This window comes from Rhinatrema bivittatum, chromosome 9 (genome assembly GCF_901001135.1).
Source record: "Rhinatrema bivittatum chromosome 9, aRhiBiv1.1, whole genome shotgun sequence".
Classification (NCBI taxonomy): Eukaryota; Metazoa; Chordata; class Amphibia; order Gymnophiona; family Rhinatrematidae; genus Rhinatrema; species Rhinatrema bivittatum.
Window position 1 is genome coordinate 104362872 of NC_042623.1, and position 17510 is coordinate 104380381.

The following is a 17510-nucleotide window of genomic DNA, read 5'->3' on the forward strand; positions in this document are numbered from 1 at the left end:
CCATAACGCAATTTGCAAAGAATTTTGTAAATTCTGTTTCAGGCATTTTTGGGCACGCTGGGGTGACACACATAGCAGTCAACTATTGATATCATTATAGGAGGGCCAGCTGGTAACTCGAGGTGAGGTATTGGTGGTGGTGTAGGGTTATGGGGCCAGTTTTACATGCAGATTGAGATGAACAAACAGCACAGTTCACCTCAGTGAAGATTTGATGTCACACAAAGATGAGATTTTTACAATGTTCTCTCACCCTCGCTTGTTGGACTCTCTACCAGGGTACTATCAAGTAATCTCATATTTATGTGACTTTTCTCACTCCAAATGACATCAAATCTTCACTGAGGTTTACTGTGCTGTTCGTACATCTCACTCTGCATGTAAAACTGGCCCCCAAACCCTGTACCATCACCAAAACCTCACCTCGAGTTACTAGCTAGGCCTCCTGTAGTGATATAAATAGTTAGTTGACTACTATGAAGGCCTTATAATGAGTCTCTCTCTCTCTCTCTCCCTCTCCCTCCCATGCAAAGTGCTAACATTAAGTTTGATATCTGGTTATCTTTAAGATAGCCAGGAATATTCAGCAATGCACCCAAATCATTGAATATCCCTGCAAAGTTTGTCATGTACATTTGTTATTCTATCTACTATCAATTTGTAAAATTTCTGATATGCTACTCAAACATTTACAAGATCTAACTTTAGAAAATGTGCTAAAATTAATACATTTTCCATATTTCCTGACATGCAATGAATAAAAAACAAAAGAAAAAAATCACATACAGGACAAAGCAAAATGAAACAAAAGTGGGAAACAAAAATGTTTTAAATAATGAATTTTATCAAACATGCATGGGATTTGATAGGCAGAATGCATGAAATATTGGTGCTTTGCCACAACTTCTGTTTAACATATTTTTTTACTTGTTTTGGTTCTTATGGTTTTCATTATTATATATTTTAGTTACTGTATTGATTTTTGTAATCAAAAAATAATGAAGCACAAGAGAGGGAAAAGGATACAAATCCAATCAAATCTCACAATCAAAAAGTTTTACAACAAAAACAACGTATATACCAGCAGATGACAAAATCATAAATGATTGCTTCAGAATCTCACTCTGCAGCCTCTCGCCGCTCAATGGGCCACAAGCTGTAATCGGTCAATGAAGCAGTATGTTAAATGTAATCATTTATTGTCATCATGCTGCATAGTCATCACTAAATTTTATTGAAACAAAATTTTTTAATTTTTATGATTTATAAACTACTAATGTGAATCACCAGAAAAATCTTACATTATTTTTCAAAAAATGCTATATTTCCCACATTTAAACTACCCAAAAACTACTATAAAAGCTTGATATCCGAAATGTTGAAAAAACGAATACTTAGCCGCTTAATCTGATGTAGCCAACACAGGCTCATGAAGTTTGAAACAAAATAATCCCACTTAAAGTTGTCCCGACATGTTTCGATTGATACACAATCTTCTTCAGGGGATTCTGTTAAATTTTAATCGCAAGCAAATATTCTTCAACCCTTAAAAACAAAATAAAATCAATGTACATTTACAAACTCACAAACAGCCAGGGAAATATTACACATGGAAACTACGAAAACAAAACTCACTGATAGCAACAAAAGACTCACCCGAACAAAGCAGCTGTCTCATTCAACACATTCAAAAATGGCGCCAAGGCGTCTATAACCATAGAGTGTGTCTTCTAGCATTTAAATCTAACCAGATATACATACGTCACCGGAAATGCACACTAGATGTTAACAAAACTACACTTCCCATCATCCCGGTGACGTATTAAGCGGCTAAGTATTCGTTTTTTCAACATTTCGGATATCAAGCTTTTATAGTAGTTTTTGGGTAGTTTAAATGTGGGAAATATAGCATTTTTTGAAAAATAATGTAAGATTTTTCTGGTGATTCACATTAGTAGTTTATAAATCATAAAAATTAAAAATTTTTGTTTCAATAAAATTTAATGATGACTGTGCAGCATGATGACAATAAATGATTACATTTAACATACTGCTTCATTGACCGATTACAGCTTGCGGCCCACTGAGCGGCGAGAGGCTGCAGAGTGAGATTCTGAAGCAATCATTTATGATATTGTCATCTGCTGGTATATAAGTTGTTTTTGTTGTAAACTTCTTGATTGTGAGATTTATTTGACTGGATTTGTATCCTTTTCCCTATCTTGTGCTTCATTATTTTTTGATTAATTAGAGAGGTGGTTTGCTTCTTTGTTTGTTGATTTTTGTAATTGCATAATGTTTTTTGTGAAGGTTTAAGGGAGCACAAGCAAGTGTTCTACATGGAGATACGTATATTTTCCATCTTAATGGGACATTGGAAGTTCCTGTGGCCCAAAAGGACAGTAGTGGAGCATATACATGTGTCGTGCGGAATACATTAGGAAAAGCACAGAATGAGGTGCTATTAGAAGTCAAAGGTAATAATGAATTCATTTATATAATTTCAATTATAATTTAATAAGAGTGTCTAATCTTACCAAATATCCAACAACCTGTGACATTTCAGATCCAACAATGATCATTATGCAGCCGGAGTACAAAGTCACACAGAGATTTGGAAGAACTTCATTTGAGTGCAAAGTGAAACATGACCCTACGTTGTTACCTACAATTATATGGCTGAAGGATGATAATGAGCTGCCTAGTGATGAAAGGTATTTTACCTCTTCCATATTCATTTTACCATCAGCTTATTTTGGGCCTATATACTGAAAAACCCATTAAATCATCCATACAGATTATAAGGCATTTTTTCCTTGTGCCCAGAACAGATTTTAATGCCTGACATATCAAATTAATGACTGGCAGGGTCATGATGAAAGAGAGGGCAGCTTTTAGTGCATACATGCTCTGTTTATCCTTCAGGGTACCCCATGTTAATTGTGTGAAAGTTAAAGGCTGATTAGCCTGGGGAAATTTCCTGCTCATCCCAGGGTATCTGATCTTGCCCTCAGCATACATCACCTCCATCCCCCTTTCCTGGAACTGTTTCTTATGATTCTTCTCCCTGCACCCTCCACCCCCCTACAAAGACACTTTTAGAATATTCTAGGCTGAACCAGCAGGAGAATTTCTTACCTCTTTTTGACTCAACTTCTAGTGATAATTCAGCACTGCAACTGTTAAACCACGTGTATGCTGATTACAGTTGATGGTTCCATTAGACAGCACCTGATCATTGCTGGCAACCAACTTGGTAAGAAATAGGAGACTCTCCTACTAGCTCAGCTTAGAGGTGTTTTGTGGTTTCATCAGGGAGGGGGGGGGGAACCGCATCAGAAAAGGGTTGTGGAGGAGTTTGTATTAGGGATGTGCAGAGGGACACCATATATTGCATTTGGGATTCGTATTCGTCGGGGGGCAGATACATTGCATTCAGCAAGGGGGGCCCCCCGATACATTCATGCATTAATTCTTATTCATTTCCCGGCTAAAATTGAATTAACTACAATCCTCCATCTCCTGCACTCACACCCTCGGCTGCCGGTATTCAAAATGGCGCCGATAGCCTTTGACCTTAATATGTCACAGGGGCTACCGGTGCCATTGGTCGGCCCCTGTCATATGGTAGGAGCAATGGATGGCCGGCCGACACCAGGTAATACAGAGACTAACTTTGTGGATTACCAATACGTAGGAAACGAATGCACACCCCTGGTTTGTATGGTGTGGTGGGAGATTGGAAGAGATGATCATGGGTGGTATATGAATGCTACTCATATACTATATCCCCAAAGTAGGAGAACATTTTGTGTGATAAGAGACAAAATGTTCCTACTTTGGGGATAAAACATATTAGTAGCATTCAAACACCACCCATAATCATCCCTTCCAATCTCCCGCCAGAGCATACATACCCCTCTTACTCATTCTCTGTTTGTGAGAAAAGAGCTTGGTAAATTAAGGCCTAAATTTGGTTGCTAGTTCAGAGCTGCCAATAAATAGAATGGTAATGACAAATGAATTCATTACCTTGCCATTTACCTTCTTTCCATATGTGGGTGTGTTCAACACACCTGCATGGGTGTTACAAAAGTCAGTTATGGCCAGCAATTGGTCCTTTATAAATCAACTGCTTGTTAGCACACATGTTAAACTCCCTTTGATGCATACAGTTAGCATAGCACACGATTAGTACATAACCAGTTCTTCATTTATTCACTTGTGGTATAACTTTTTTTTAATTTCATGCTGTTTGTATTTTATGCAGAAAGATGTAGCTAGGAATATTGTAGAACCTGCACTATATTCTCACTCCCAAAATCAGCCAAAAAACAGTTGGTTTATTTGTATGACAAATACAGTTCACAGATTTTTTTTAAATGAAGTGAAATATACATCCTATGTCGCATGAAGGTTCAGAATGTGAATTTAATTGTTATGGTGGAGTGTGTTGGGGCGGATGGTTCTGTTTTGTTTTTCTTTCAATTTGTTGTGTGCTTTTTGTTTTTTTCTCATTTTAGTGAAGGTTAAATGGTTTTAACTTGTAAAAATGGTTAGCATGCATTAAAACCATTTAACATGCTCTACAATGAAAAAAAATGAAACAAAATGTAATTTATTTTGTTTCAATATGAGAACGAGTTTAATGTTTATGTCATTTTCTAAAGAATGCATAACCCTAGTTATAGGTATCATTAACTTTATTTTCACCTTAAGGAGGCCTTTCTTGGCTACCTGCTTTAAAGTATTCCATAATAGAGATGTGCATGGTATTGAAATTTCGTTTCGTGCTTTGTTTTTGGTGAACCGCGGGAAACTTTGTTTTTCCTGCGGTTCGGGGTTTTTTTTTTTTCATGGGCCCCCAATTTTTGGGTTAGTGCTAGTGCGCTCTAACAGGAGTTAGCATGCACTAACCCCCATTAGTGCGCACTAACCCAAAATAGGAATTTTTCTGAAATTTCAGAAAAATTATTTTTGGGTTTCATTGCCCCCAAACCATGCCGAATTAGACAATTTCATTGAAATTGACTAATTCGGCAAAAATGAATGCACATCTCTATTCCATAATGCATTTTTTAAACACCAAGACTGGAACAAAGTGGCATGAATAGCCCAAGGCATCTTGGCAGGGTAAAGTAGTCCAAACTGAGGCATCAACAGCACCCCACAACACTGTGAGAGGTACAAAGCAGAACCATGAGTGGCAAGAATGCCCCAAGGCTCCAAAAAAGGTTCAAAGAAGCACCAACAGTGGCATGAACAGCCCAAGGTATCAAGAAAACCCTAAAGCACCTTAAAAGGGGAGAAAAAGCCACCCAGAACACCCCAAGGTTCCAAATGAAGAGCAAAAGACACCAATGGAATTGGTATGAAGACCTCAAGGCACCAATAACAGTAGCATGAACTCCATAAGTCACCTTCGGAGGAGCAAGTGGCACCAACAATAGTGGCATATGGACCACAAGGCACCTAAAGAGCAATGATGGGCACTGCAATAGTGGCATGAATACCACAAGGTATCTACAGAAAGGCAAATGACGCCAGTAACGGTGGCATGAAGGTCCCAAGATAGCAAAAGGGAGATAAAGTACACCAACAACAGTGGCAAGAATATCCCAAAGGTACCAAAATAGGGGCAAAGGGCAACTAGAAAAGTGGCATAAAAAGTAGACACTATGAGAGGGATGTGAGGGCACTCTGGTATTGACATCTGTCATCTCATGGATCACTAAGGTTGCTTCAACTGATCTGGCTGGATAGCTGTGTTGGTTAGTTACTTCTTCTTCCATTACCACTTATTTCTCTGGAAGCTGTGTGCTTGGTCTGATGGAGGATGTACCTTTCTTCAGTTAAGATTATATGAGTATATGCACTCCCCTGCCAGGGCCTTCAAACTACAACAGAGGGAAAAATCATTACAAACTGTGACATGGAGTTGGAGAAAACTCTGGAGAAGGTTTCTAGCAGTCACGATGAGTAAATTATATCTCAAGCTTGTGTGTATATATTAGGGATGTGAATCGTGTCCTCGATCGTCTTAACGATCGATTTCGGCTGGGAGGGGGAGGGAATCGTATTGTTGCCGTTTGGGGGGGTAAAATATCGTGAAAAATCGTGAAAAATAGTGAAAAATCTAAAAATCTAAAAATCGCAAAACCGGCACATTAAAACCCACCCCCGACCCTTTAAATTAAATCCCCCACCCTCCCGAACCCCCCCCAAATGAGTTAAATAACCTGCGGGTCCAGCGGCGGTCCGGAACGGCAGCGGTCCGGAACGGGCTCCTGCTCCTGAATCTTGTTGTCTTCAGCCGGCGCCATTTTCCAAAATGGCGCCGAAAAATGGCGGCGGCCATAGACGAACACGATTGGATGGCAGGAGGTCCTTCCGGACCCCCGCTGGACTTTTGGCAAGTCTCGTGGGGGTCAGGAGGCCCCCCACAAGCTGGCCAAAAGTTCCTGGAGGTCCAGCGGGGGTCAGGGAGCGATTTCCCGCCGCGAATCGTTTTCGTACGGAAAATGGCGCCGGCAGGAGATCGACTGCAGGAGGTCGTTCAGCGAGGGTTCCGGCGCCTCGCTGAACAACCTCCTGCAGTCGATCTCCTGCCGGCGCCATTTTCCGTACGAAAACGATTCGCGGCGGGAAATCGCTCCCTGACCCCCGCTGGACCTCCAGGAACTTTTGGCCAGCTTGTGGGGGGCCTCCTGACCCCCACGAGACTTGCCAAAAGTCCAGCGGGGGTCCGGAAGGACCTCCTGCCGTTCAATCGTGTTCGTCTATGGCCGCCGCCATTTTTCGGCGCCATTTTGGAAAATGGCGCCGGCTGAAGACAACAAGATTCAGGAGCAGGATCCCGTTCCGGACCGCTGCCGTTCCGGACCGCCGCTGGACCCGCAGGTTATTTAACTCATTTGGGGGGGGTTCGGGAGGGTGGGGGATTTAATTTAAAGGGTCGGGGGTGGGTTTTAGGGGGTTTTAGTGTGCCGGCTCACGATTCTAACGATTTATAACGATAAATCGTTAGAATCTCTATTGTATTGTGTTCCATAACGGTTTAAGACGATATTAAAATTATCAGACGATAATTTTAATCGTCCTAAAACGATTCACATCCCTAGTATATATAGGGTAAAAGAGTAATCAAAACATCTGGAAGCTGGACGATGATGAATTTACTATACCTAGGCGGGGAGAAGCCAGAGGAAATCTTTAGAGGAGGCTTGTATCAGTCTTGATGTGCAAATTGGACCTCAGACCCATGTATGTAAAGGAGAAAAAGACTAATCAAACTATCCAGAATCTGAAGATGGTGAATTTGCTATCACTGGGCTGAGATGCCAGAGGAAATCTCTGAAGGAAGCCTGTAGCCGTCTCAGATCTGCTGTATATATACAATAAAAGACTAATCAAATCATCTGGAAGCCGGAAGATGATGAACTTACTAACACTGGGGGGGGGTGGGGGGGTGGAGAAGACATAGAAAATCTCTTTGGGAGACCTAATGTTTACATATGGTATCATTTGGGGAAGGGGCTGAGGGTTCAGGTTTGGAGATAGCCTTCCCCTTTATTAGGATATAATCCATCAAAGACTAAATACTGGACAAGTAAAAACCATAAGGGGAAAGAATTTTAAGAAAAAGAACAAGTGGGCATGAAACCATTATAAGTAACTGGATAAGGTCTGTGCAAAGCATTGGTTTGTCAAGACAAGACCAATATTGTAAGGAAGTATGAAACAGAGACAGAAACATCCATTACCCAAAGGAATAAAGAGAGGCTTGGAGCAGCAGGAGCTCTGACACTTAAAACCACAAACCACAGGTGCAGAGCAGCATAGTAAGCAGACTGGCATCAAAACGTCAAGGTGCAGAGTGAAGGATATGGCAGCTGGCAGAGTGATATCAAAATCCCCTAGTACAATGGTCTTCACTATTTTTCAGGTGGGGACCATTTTGAGAAAAAACCTTCAATGTGAGAGTCAGAACCATCTTTGGCCAAAGTGACCGGTGTCCTGAGAAAGGGGAAGATTGTTCCCCTCTAATGACATAGCTGGCCTAGGTAGTAGGAGGTGGGATGTTGCCGGTTCAGCTGCTCAGGTGCACTCAAGGAACATGTGTAGATAAAACAGAGTATTTATATCATTCTCTTCCCCTCTACCTGTCTTCCTTTACACATACTCTCTCCTCCCCCTCCCCCAATTTGTCTTGCCTAATCTCATCCCAACCAGTCTCAACCCCACTCCAGTTTGTTAATCCCCCTCACTTTCAGGCCCCCCCCCCCCCCCGAACTGCAACGAAATAGGAAATATCATCTATATTCCCTATTTCATCTAAAATGAATGCACATCCCTACCAGGAATGGCCCTAATTAAAGTAAATGTTTCCTTTTGTATGTGAAATATTACTTGTGACCATCTTGATTTTATCAGAATAATAATCATTTTGTAGAGAACTGTATAATATAATTTCTTGTGATATTTTTGTGGCAGCAAATGTTATTCCCTGATCCAAATACTTTTGATAGGAGAGTTGGACCTTATGGTCTCATCATTGCGTCAATAGTAGGGCTGGAAATATTAACTTGGGCATTAGAGAGGAAGATGGGATTTGATAGGAAACATTTTATGTAACGAAGAACTCTTAATGTTATTTATCATTTTATGTTTATTGGCAGGTTTATTGTTGGTAAGGATCATTTGATGATTACAAACACAACGGATAAGGATGAAGGCACCTATACTTGTGTAGCAAATACATCTCTAGACAGTGTTTTTGCTAGTGTAATGCTCACTGTTGTTGGTAAGTATATTTTTATAGAATAAAGGCACAAAATAAGGTATATTGGTTTTATGTATATATAGTAACATAGTAATGATGGCAGAAAAGGACCAAATGGTCCATCCAGTCTGCCCAGCCAGCTTCTTATGGTTGTAACTGCCACTCCGTGCAGGTTATTTCCATGTTTTTCTTAAGGGTAGCCACTGCCGCTCCGTGCAGTTATCCCCAAGCCGTGCGCTAGCCCATAAAAAATGACTGCTTAGCAACATTTTTAACTGGGTGATGAGCCTTCTTGAAAATTCAGACAGTGCTGCCTAACGTTCTTTGCTTATGGACTTGGCCGTAGGAGCAGTCCTGTGCTTTTTCCCTTATACGTATCAGGACCTCAGACCATAAAAGTCAAGCCCCGTGATGGTCGGCATCTGAATCCAATTCCCCTCCCCCCAACAGTCGGAAGAGGAAAGCGATGCTGCAGTTGTGTCAGAACAGAAGAATACTAATAGTCCCATTCTTGACAGGTTTTGAATGCTTTTATTGGGCTAGCATAAAAAACTGTCCATTGAGGATGATTTTCCGAGCTTTCAACACTATTCTTCAGATAGATTCATGTCTGGAATAAATAATATTGTAAACAGTTTGCCATAAAACTTATGACATTGTAGACATAAAAGAGAACATGGTTAATGAGGTAAGATTTAAATTCTAAAAAGCTTAGCAGTTGGTAGAAATTTGTTTAAGATGAAAGTTGGAGTTTTGTAATGGAAACCCTTTATTTATTAATTTATTTTTATAAATCTGTTTCTGGAGTAAAAATTGAAATATTTAGGAATAGCGCCAGTCCTTGCTTCAGGTGTGCATGCTTATAAAGTAGTTACTAGGGATGTGAATCGTTTTAGAGATTCTAACGATTTATCGTTATAAATCGTTAGAATCGTGAGCCGGCACACTAAAACCCCCTAAAACCCCCTAAAACCCACCCCCGACCCTTTAAATTAAATCCCCCACCCTCCCGAACCCCCCCCCCCCAAATGACTTAAATAACCTGCGGGTCCAGCGGCGGTCCGGAACGGCAGCGGTCCGGAACGGGCTCCTGCTACTGAATCTTGTTGTCTTCAGCCGGCGCCATTTTCCAAAATGGCGCCGAAAAATGGCGGCAGCCATAGACGAACACGATTGGATGGCAGGAGGTCCTTCCGGACCCCCGCTGGACTTTTGGCAAGTCTTGTGGGGGTCAGGAGGCCCCTCCCAAGCTGGCCAAAAGTTCCTGGAGGTCCAGCGGGGGTCAGGGAGCGATTTCCCGCCGCGAATCGTTTTCGTACGGAAAATGGCGCCGGCAGGAGATCGACTGCAGGAGGTCGTTCAGCGAGGCGCCGGAACCCTCGCTGAACGACCTCCTGCAGTCGATCTCCTGCCGGTGCCATTTTCCGTACGAAAACGATTCGCGGCGGGAAATCGCTCCCTGACCCCCGCTGGACCTCCAGGAACTTTTGGCCAGCTTGGGAGGGGTTTTAATGTGCCGGTTTTGCGATTTTACGTTTTTTCGATTTTTCACGATTTTTCACGATATTTTACCCCCCCAAACGGCAACAATACGATTCCCTCCCCCTCCCAGCCGAAATCGATCGTTAAGACGATCGAGGACACGATTCACATCTCTAGTAGTTACAATTATTTTATTTTGTTATGCATGTGAAATATAATTGCAATAGGTTTCAAATCCTGGTTACCTGCTTGTGTTAGTTACTGCCGTTTAATGAAATTCTGTATATTAATATTTTTCCAGCTGCTACCCCAACTCCAGCTGTCATTTACGGTAAACTAATACCAGCCTTTCTCTGTTACTCTTTTTAACATATTTCACATTGCTCTACTGCAAAAACTGCAACATTTTCTTTTTCTTTTCCTCAGAGTAACACCTTTGCATGTTGTTTTGCTGAATGTGCTTCTTTTTAAGACTGTAATGTTGTCATGTTCTGATAGGATATTCACATAATCTAATTCAGTTAACTCTAAGCCAGTGGTGTTTTAGATTAGATATTTTATTTAACAGATTTCAAATGACTCTCATTTATAAAAGATTCAGCTGTGGGTTAGGACTTTGCTACTTATATAAACAGCAGCATAGCATGATATTCAGTATCATTTTCACAGCAGCTCAGATGATTATTTATAATGGAAAAATATTATTGTGTAAATGATTTTTTTAAATGGAAGACAAAAAAATCAGAATTGTTGATTTCACACAAATTTGATATCAAACAGAACAGTGCTTTCAAAAGCAGATTAATCTCTAGAAAAAATAATTTTCAGTAATAGTATAATTAGTTTTATGTTACAGTTTCCAAATATTCTGATTTGCTACAGGAATAAAGACCATCACAACCAACCATATTAGGCTTCTCTTACATTTTTATTTTACCTTACATCCAAATAAACTCATTGTTCTCTTGCTTTTAAGTTTTTTTTTTGTTTTTTTTCATATTTGTTATGGATGACCTCTTGCCTTTGGGAATTAGGTGTCCAGCATTCCCTAGTAGAGTTTTCCTTCTCCAGGGCCTGTTATTGTCTAGAGTTTTTCAAAGCAACAATTGTCTAAGATATCCCAGAAACACAGTTTGATTTTCGATATATACACAGAAATAGTAGAAAGCCTCTCAAACATGATTTTCAAATGCCTTTGGAAAAACAAACAAATGATAAGTTATATCGAAACTGATAGTCAAAAAAAGCTGAGCTCCTAAAGTTAGTTGCCTAATTTAGGTGCTTATTTTAGTCAAACTTAGGTGTCTAAGTGGTCCATATTCAGCTGCGAGCTGTCTGGGTAAGTTATCAGAGTATGTTCAGCTGCACTGCTGAGTATACCCAGACAATAATCCAGGTAAGTTTGCCAGGATAACTTTAGCAAAGTTCTGCGTTACAACTAGACTTATCTGGATAACTCTAGATAACTTTGCCCTGCCCCAAAATGCCCCCCAAACACTCCTATTTTATCTTGCTAAATTTTACCAAACAGTGTGTTTGTCAGAGCAATGCAGCATGCCAAGCCAAGAAGAGATAAGCCTGCATTATTTTCCCAGCTTGGCCTGGGGAGGTTTTAGGGCATCTTATGGAAGCGGGTAGTCGTTATGATGTTTTTTTGGATTTCTATTTTAAAGAATTGGGTGGAAAAAAGTGGGCATCATAGGGAGGGTGCTTTCTGCTCTCCCACCTGTGCCACACATTCATCTTCCAGTGAAAGGAGGGAGAGGTCATGGGGGATTGTGAGCCCCCACCAAACAGTTGCATTTAAGCAAGAGGTGGGAGGGACTGTGGCAGGGGCTGTTAACTCCTTCTATATCCTTCTAAATTCGGGAGAGAGGATTAAAAGGGTGGGTAACTATTGGTTCCCTACTTATCTTCTAACTTCAAGTAGGAGGCAGGGAGGATCTGGCCAGCCAGTTTTAGGGCTGCTGTGGCAGTGCCTAGTTTTGACTGGTCAAGCTAGGTGGCTACAGCTGAAAATAAGTGGTAGTGGCCTAAAATTCTCTACCCACGTCAACCTAACCGCACCCATATACACAGCCAGGAATTGGCTGTCTAAATCTCCACCTAGCTTGTTGTTACCCAGGTAGAGAGTCCATCAAGTTAGGTGGAGAGAACATTGCACAAATCTCATCTTGGAGTGAGTTTCCTCACTCCGTAGGTCATCAAATCTTCACAAGAGACCACTGTTCTGTTCATACGTCTCACGTTGAATGTGAAAGTGGCCCCTAATCCCCTACACTAATACTTAAACCTCACCTCGAGTTACTAGGTGGGCCTCCCATAGGGATACAAATACCTGTCTAGGGAGGAGGCACTATGTAATCTCTCTCTCTCTCTCGCTCTCTCTCTCGCTCTCTTGCTCTCTCTCTCTCTCTCTCTCTCTCTCTCTCAGCCCAGCAGAGGTTTAGTGCTTTGTCACTCCATGCAAGCTATCCCCCTGCTTCTGTTTAGGGTTGTAACTGCCACTACTTAAAGTACAAGTTTCCCCATGCAAAAATGTTACACCCACAGTTTACCCCTTTCTTCATTTCCATCTTCTAGCCACTAAGGATCCTCTCAGGCTGCTGCAACATCAGCCCGTGCTAAACGGGCAGTCATGATTGAACACACACAGATCCACCTCTCCCAGGTGCCCAAATTTATACTTAAATAGGGTGCCGTGGTAAAGAGGAGGCACTAGGAAAAATTGTACACCTTTAGTGCCTCCTCAGCAGTGGGTGCCTGGGAGAGGTGGCTGTCAGCCAGTTAGGAAAACGGACACTCAGTTTTAGAGCATCCGTTTTTCTGACCTGTGCACAGCCACGGGTTAGGAAAATGGATGCACTAGCTATTGTATCGCCCCCATCTGTGTTTATTGCATGCCCTTTTGAATTCTGTTACTGTTCTTGTCTTCACCATCTCTTCTGAGAGGGCATTCCAGACATTCACCACCCTTTCAGTAAAAAAAATATTTCCTGGCATTGTTCTTGAGTTTACCCCCTTTCCATCTTAAAAGGTTTGATTCTTATGCATTATTAATACCTTTTAGTTATTTAAAAATCTGCATCATGTACTCTTGTCTCTCCTCTCCTTTTGGTGTTCATACCTAGGTCAAATCTCGTCTCATATGTCTTTTGGTGCAGACCTATGAGATGAGACTTGAGGATCTTGCTCTGTACAATATTTTCAGTGCTACGTTTTATTGCATAGACCCTATGACTTAGAATCCATATACAGAAATCAGATATGTTGAAGAGATTTGTCCACGAATGAAAGTAGGTTTTGTTTTGTTTTTTTTTTTTAAATCAGAGGAAAGACTGTTGTGTTGTGCATGCAATTGACTGAAATGTATTTGTTTTCAGTGGCTGCTGCTCTTTATTTTCTTTATATGTTGTGATAAATTGAGTTTCATTCATCTTCTATCATTAATAAACTGTAAATGCTGGAGAACATCACATTACAGAGTCTTTTGCTCACAATGCCAAAGGTTTCTGTAACATAATAAAAAATAGATGTGACCTTAAATATTGTTTGCATGTACAATGCTGATTTTGGTTGTGAGTTCCCAGCAACATCAGTTATTATGTTTCATTTCTGTTGCATGAAAATGTCACGTGAATCCTGTTAGCACAGATTAAGTATAAATATGATCCTTGACTTTATTTACTGTATATTGAAATGTGATAGTTGCCACAACTGATGTATGATTTAATATTTATTTATAAATTTGTATTTGGCTTGCAGATTATCCTGATCCACCTTTTGATTTAGAGCTGACGGGGCATCTTGATAGAAGTGTACAGCTCTCATGGATACCAGGAAATGATAACAACAGCCCTATCTTAGGTATGTTAACTAGCATTTATTAAAATTGGATTAGAGGTTGTGCATGGCTTTATATTCCAGATAATTTATACTGTTCGTAAAAGAAAATATCAGCATGATAGCTTAGGAAAAAAGGTCATGATTACTTACAAATTGCATTCAAATTTACTCAGACCTGAGCAATTAAAATGTTCTTTTGAACAAAAGTCACAATGCCTTTGTTTAGTTTGAAATCCCAGCTTTGTTTGGTCATTTAGAACTTTCTGGATATTTTCTCTGACATTTAATAGCCAGCATCTTCAGTCCTCCAGACTGTGAGGATCTGTTGGCAGTTCTTGCCTCCTGCCAACAGGGGCCCTCACTGTGTACTAGCTGCTTAGTTTTCCAGGCTCTATAGCTTGAAGTTCCTGCTGGCGGCCATGTTGTTTTGGTGCTGCTTCAGTTATAAGCCAACTTCACACATGTTCAGTGCCAAGGCTTAGTCCTGGATTCAATTCCTGGTGTGGGTCCTAGTCTTGGATTCAATTCCTGGTATGGGTCCTAGTCTTGGTCTCACATTGCTCTTATTCTCAGTCTTGGCCTCATGTTTGTCTTGCCTTGTATTATTGTTTCTTGTCTATTTCTGCCAAAGCTCCAGGTCTTAGTCACAGTTTTGTCTTGCTTTTGACTCATTCTTTGTATTCCCAGATTCTGGTTCTTATGTTTCTATTTTGGCTCTTCTCTGAGGCCTTACATTGCCTCACTCTCAGGCCATATATCGTGCCTTTTCTTCTCTTGTCCTATTTCTGTTTTTGTTCTAGAATGTCTGTTTCCGTTCCAGCTGCAGGTTTGTCCCACTCCTGTGGGCACCTTCCAGTACCCTGGTATGTGTCCTTTCTTCCTGTCTAAGTCCTGTCAGCCACCTGAGAGGAAGGTGACAGGATAGGCATAAGATTTCTGTACCAGCTTGTTTCACCAGTGTCCAGCCCCGCTCCTGTTCCTGGGATTATAACATTGACGTTATGCCCCTAATACAGACACACCTGGGAAAAAAGATGCAGAGATCACACTAGCAATTTCACAGCTCAGCTTTAGCATAAAAACTTGATGACAAATTATTTAATTTTTCAATACTTGTTTTTAATGTATGACTTCAATTATGCATACTGTTATTATACCTCGTAGCCATAGATGGGTAACTATGTAAACGGTTAAAAGCAATAGTTATATTTACTTGACTTAAATGTAGAGTTCTAATAGCCATACTGGTCCTGAAGAAAACTGGAGGCTTTGTAGCAAGTGATACTTTTTATAGGAACAATTTCCAGTAACTTAAGTGGAATGTACATGAATACTTTTGTATGAATAGACCCACTAGGCAATTTTCAAGGAAAATTTAAGTATGTAGTTTTTCTTTTGAAAAATTGCTTACATGGGCATCTAGGTACAAAAATACCTATGGTGTATCCCTTTTCATTAAGCAGAGGATAGGGGGAAGAATTCTGTTCTTCATGCATACTTTCCCATGTACACTTTTTGTAGCAATTCTGAGGTGGTGTTAAATTTTTGTGAGATCATAAGCCAGTTTATGTACCAGTGGACATTCCAGCTCCAACGGTACTCTAGGGTTCAAGATGACCCTCCACAGTCTGATCCTCTACCCCAAAGACCAGTCAAGAGGTTCCATGATTTGATGTTCCCCCTGCCTTTCCACTGTTGAGAGTGAACAAAGCAATCTATGCCCCAATGTTCTATCTCTCATATACCTAACAAGTACCCTTCATCCATAGCTGCCACTGAAACAGAAACATAGAAACTAGGTGTATGCATGGAAAAAAACAACCCCATCTGTTCAGTTCATATTTTCAGTTCAGTTTCCTGTTTCAGTTGTTCTGCTTGGTTTAGATCAGCAGTTCATTTGCTTCCATTAAAGTCAATGGGGGAAGCAAAGCATCATATTGTTGACTCTAATGCTGGGGTTTTGCATCCAAATTTTATGAAACTCAATGACAAGGCTCAGCAACAAAGGCAACAGCAACCCAAGACACCAAGAGTGACTTGAACACCTCATGGCACCAAAAGAGGAGCACCAACTGTGGCATGAATAGTCTAAGCTACCATGAGAGGGTCAAAGCAACACAAATAGTGTAATGAGCACCCCAAAGCACAAAAAGAGGGTATCCAGAGTGGCAAGATTATCTCAAGGCACCAAAATAGAGGCAAATGACACCAACAACAGTGGCATGAACAGCCCAAGGCACTATGAAAGGGGCAAAGTAGTAACAGCAATGGCATGAACACCTCACAAAAAACGAGATGAAAAAATTACTAATAACTAGAGATGAGCTTCGCTTTTTTCTACCGGGTCATTTTTTGAGTCGGACGCTTCAGGGTAAAGTTCATTTTTCCTCGGTTAGTTTTTTGGAAAAATGAACAAAAAACTAAACGCGGAAAAACGAAACGGGCCCAAAAAATGACGCGGGAAAACGAAGCTCAAAAAACCCACCCCAAGCATTAAAATGTACTATAATACATTAAATACAGCCCCCCCCCCCACCATCCTGATCCCTCCCCAAGACTTACTAACATCTCTGGTGGTCTAGCGGGGTCCCGCAAATGATTTGCACCTTCGGGCTGTCCGGCCTGCCTCTCATCAAAATGGCGCCAATAGCCTTTGACCTACTATGTCACAGGGGCTACCGGTGCCATTGGTCAGCCCCTGTCACATGGTAGGAGCAATGGATGGCCAGCGCCACAGCTGTGGTCGGCGCCATAGCTGTGTTGCTATGGGGTGATAGTATACAGTGGAGCTGCACCTACAGCAGGTGAAACTGCACCTGTATGTACTCACATGGGTTGGCAGAAGATAGAACTCTGCTTGCATTGGAGGTGGAGTAGGAGACTGTGTGTGGCTGCCCTACAGTCAGTCAAAACAGAGGCGGAAAACTTCAGCAACAAGCCCGCAGCAGATTAACAGGGAGGAGAGAAGGAGGATAGTAATGGGGTCAAGGAGGCGAGTGAAGAAGGTGATCAATAGCAGCTTAATGCTTAGAGCATAGGCCTGAGGAAAAGGAAAGCCAGGACTCAGATCTCTCTACTCCCACTGATGCTTCTTGGGCCCTTCATCAAATCACTTAATCCTCTTTTGCCTCAGGTACAAAGTTACAGGCTGATACAGAAAAACGCGCAGGAGAGCCGGTGAGTGCCGGCTCTCCTGGCACGTGCACAGGCCACTCTCCTGGGCGCGCGATTCATGAGGGTGGCCTATGCAAATTAGGGCCCACGGTAAAAAGAGGCGCTAGGGTCACTAGCGCATCCCTAGCGCCTCCTTTTTGACAGGAGCAGCGGCTGTCAGCGGGTTTGACAGCCGATGCTCAATTTTGCCGGTGTTGGTTCTCAAACCCGCTGACAGCCACGGGTT

General features: G+C 41.4%; 1 protein-coding gene across 3 annotated transcripts in view; it reads left to right on the forward strand.

The window, feature by feature from the left end:
- NRCAM (neuronal cell adhesion molecule) overlaps positions 1–17510 on the forward strand; it is a 515870-nt gene that overhangs the window by 352892 nt on the left and 145468 nt on the right. For all 3 annotated transcript variants that reach the window (XM_029616764.1, XM_029616763.1, XM_029616765.1), the window contains exons 14-17: positions 2311–2477; positions 2567–2714; positions 8679–8803; positions 14030–14131. In XM_029616764.1, coding sequence (XP_029472624.1) covers positions 2311–2477; positions 2567–2714; positions 8679–8803; positions 14030–14131 — 542 coding nt within the window. The remainder of the gene's footprint in view (positions 1–2310; positions 2478–2566; positions 2715–8678; positions 8804–14029; positions 14132–17510) is intronic.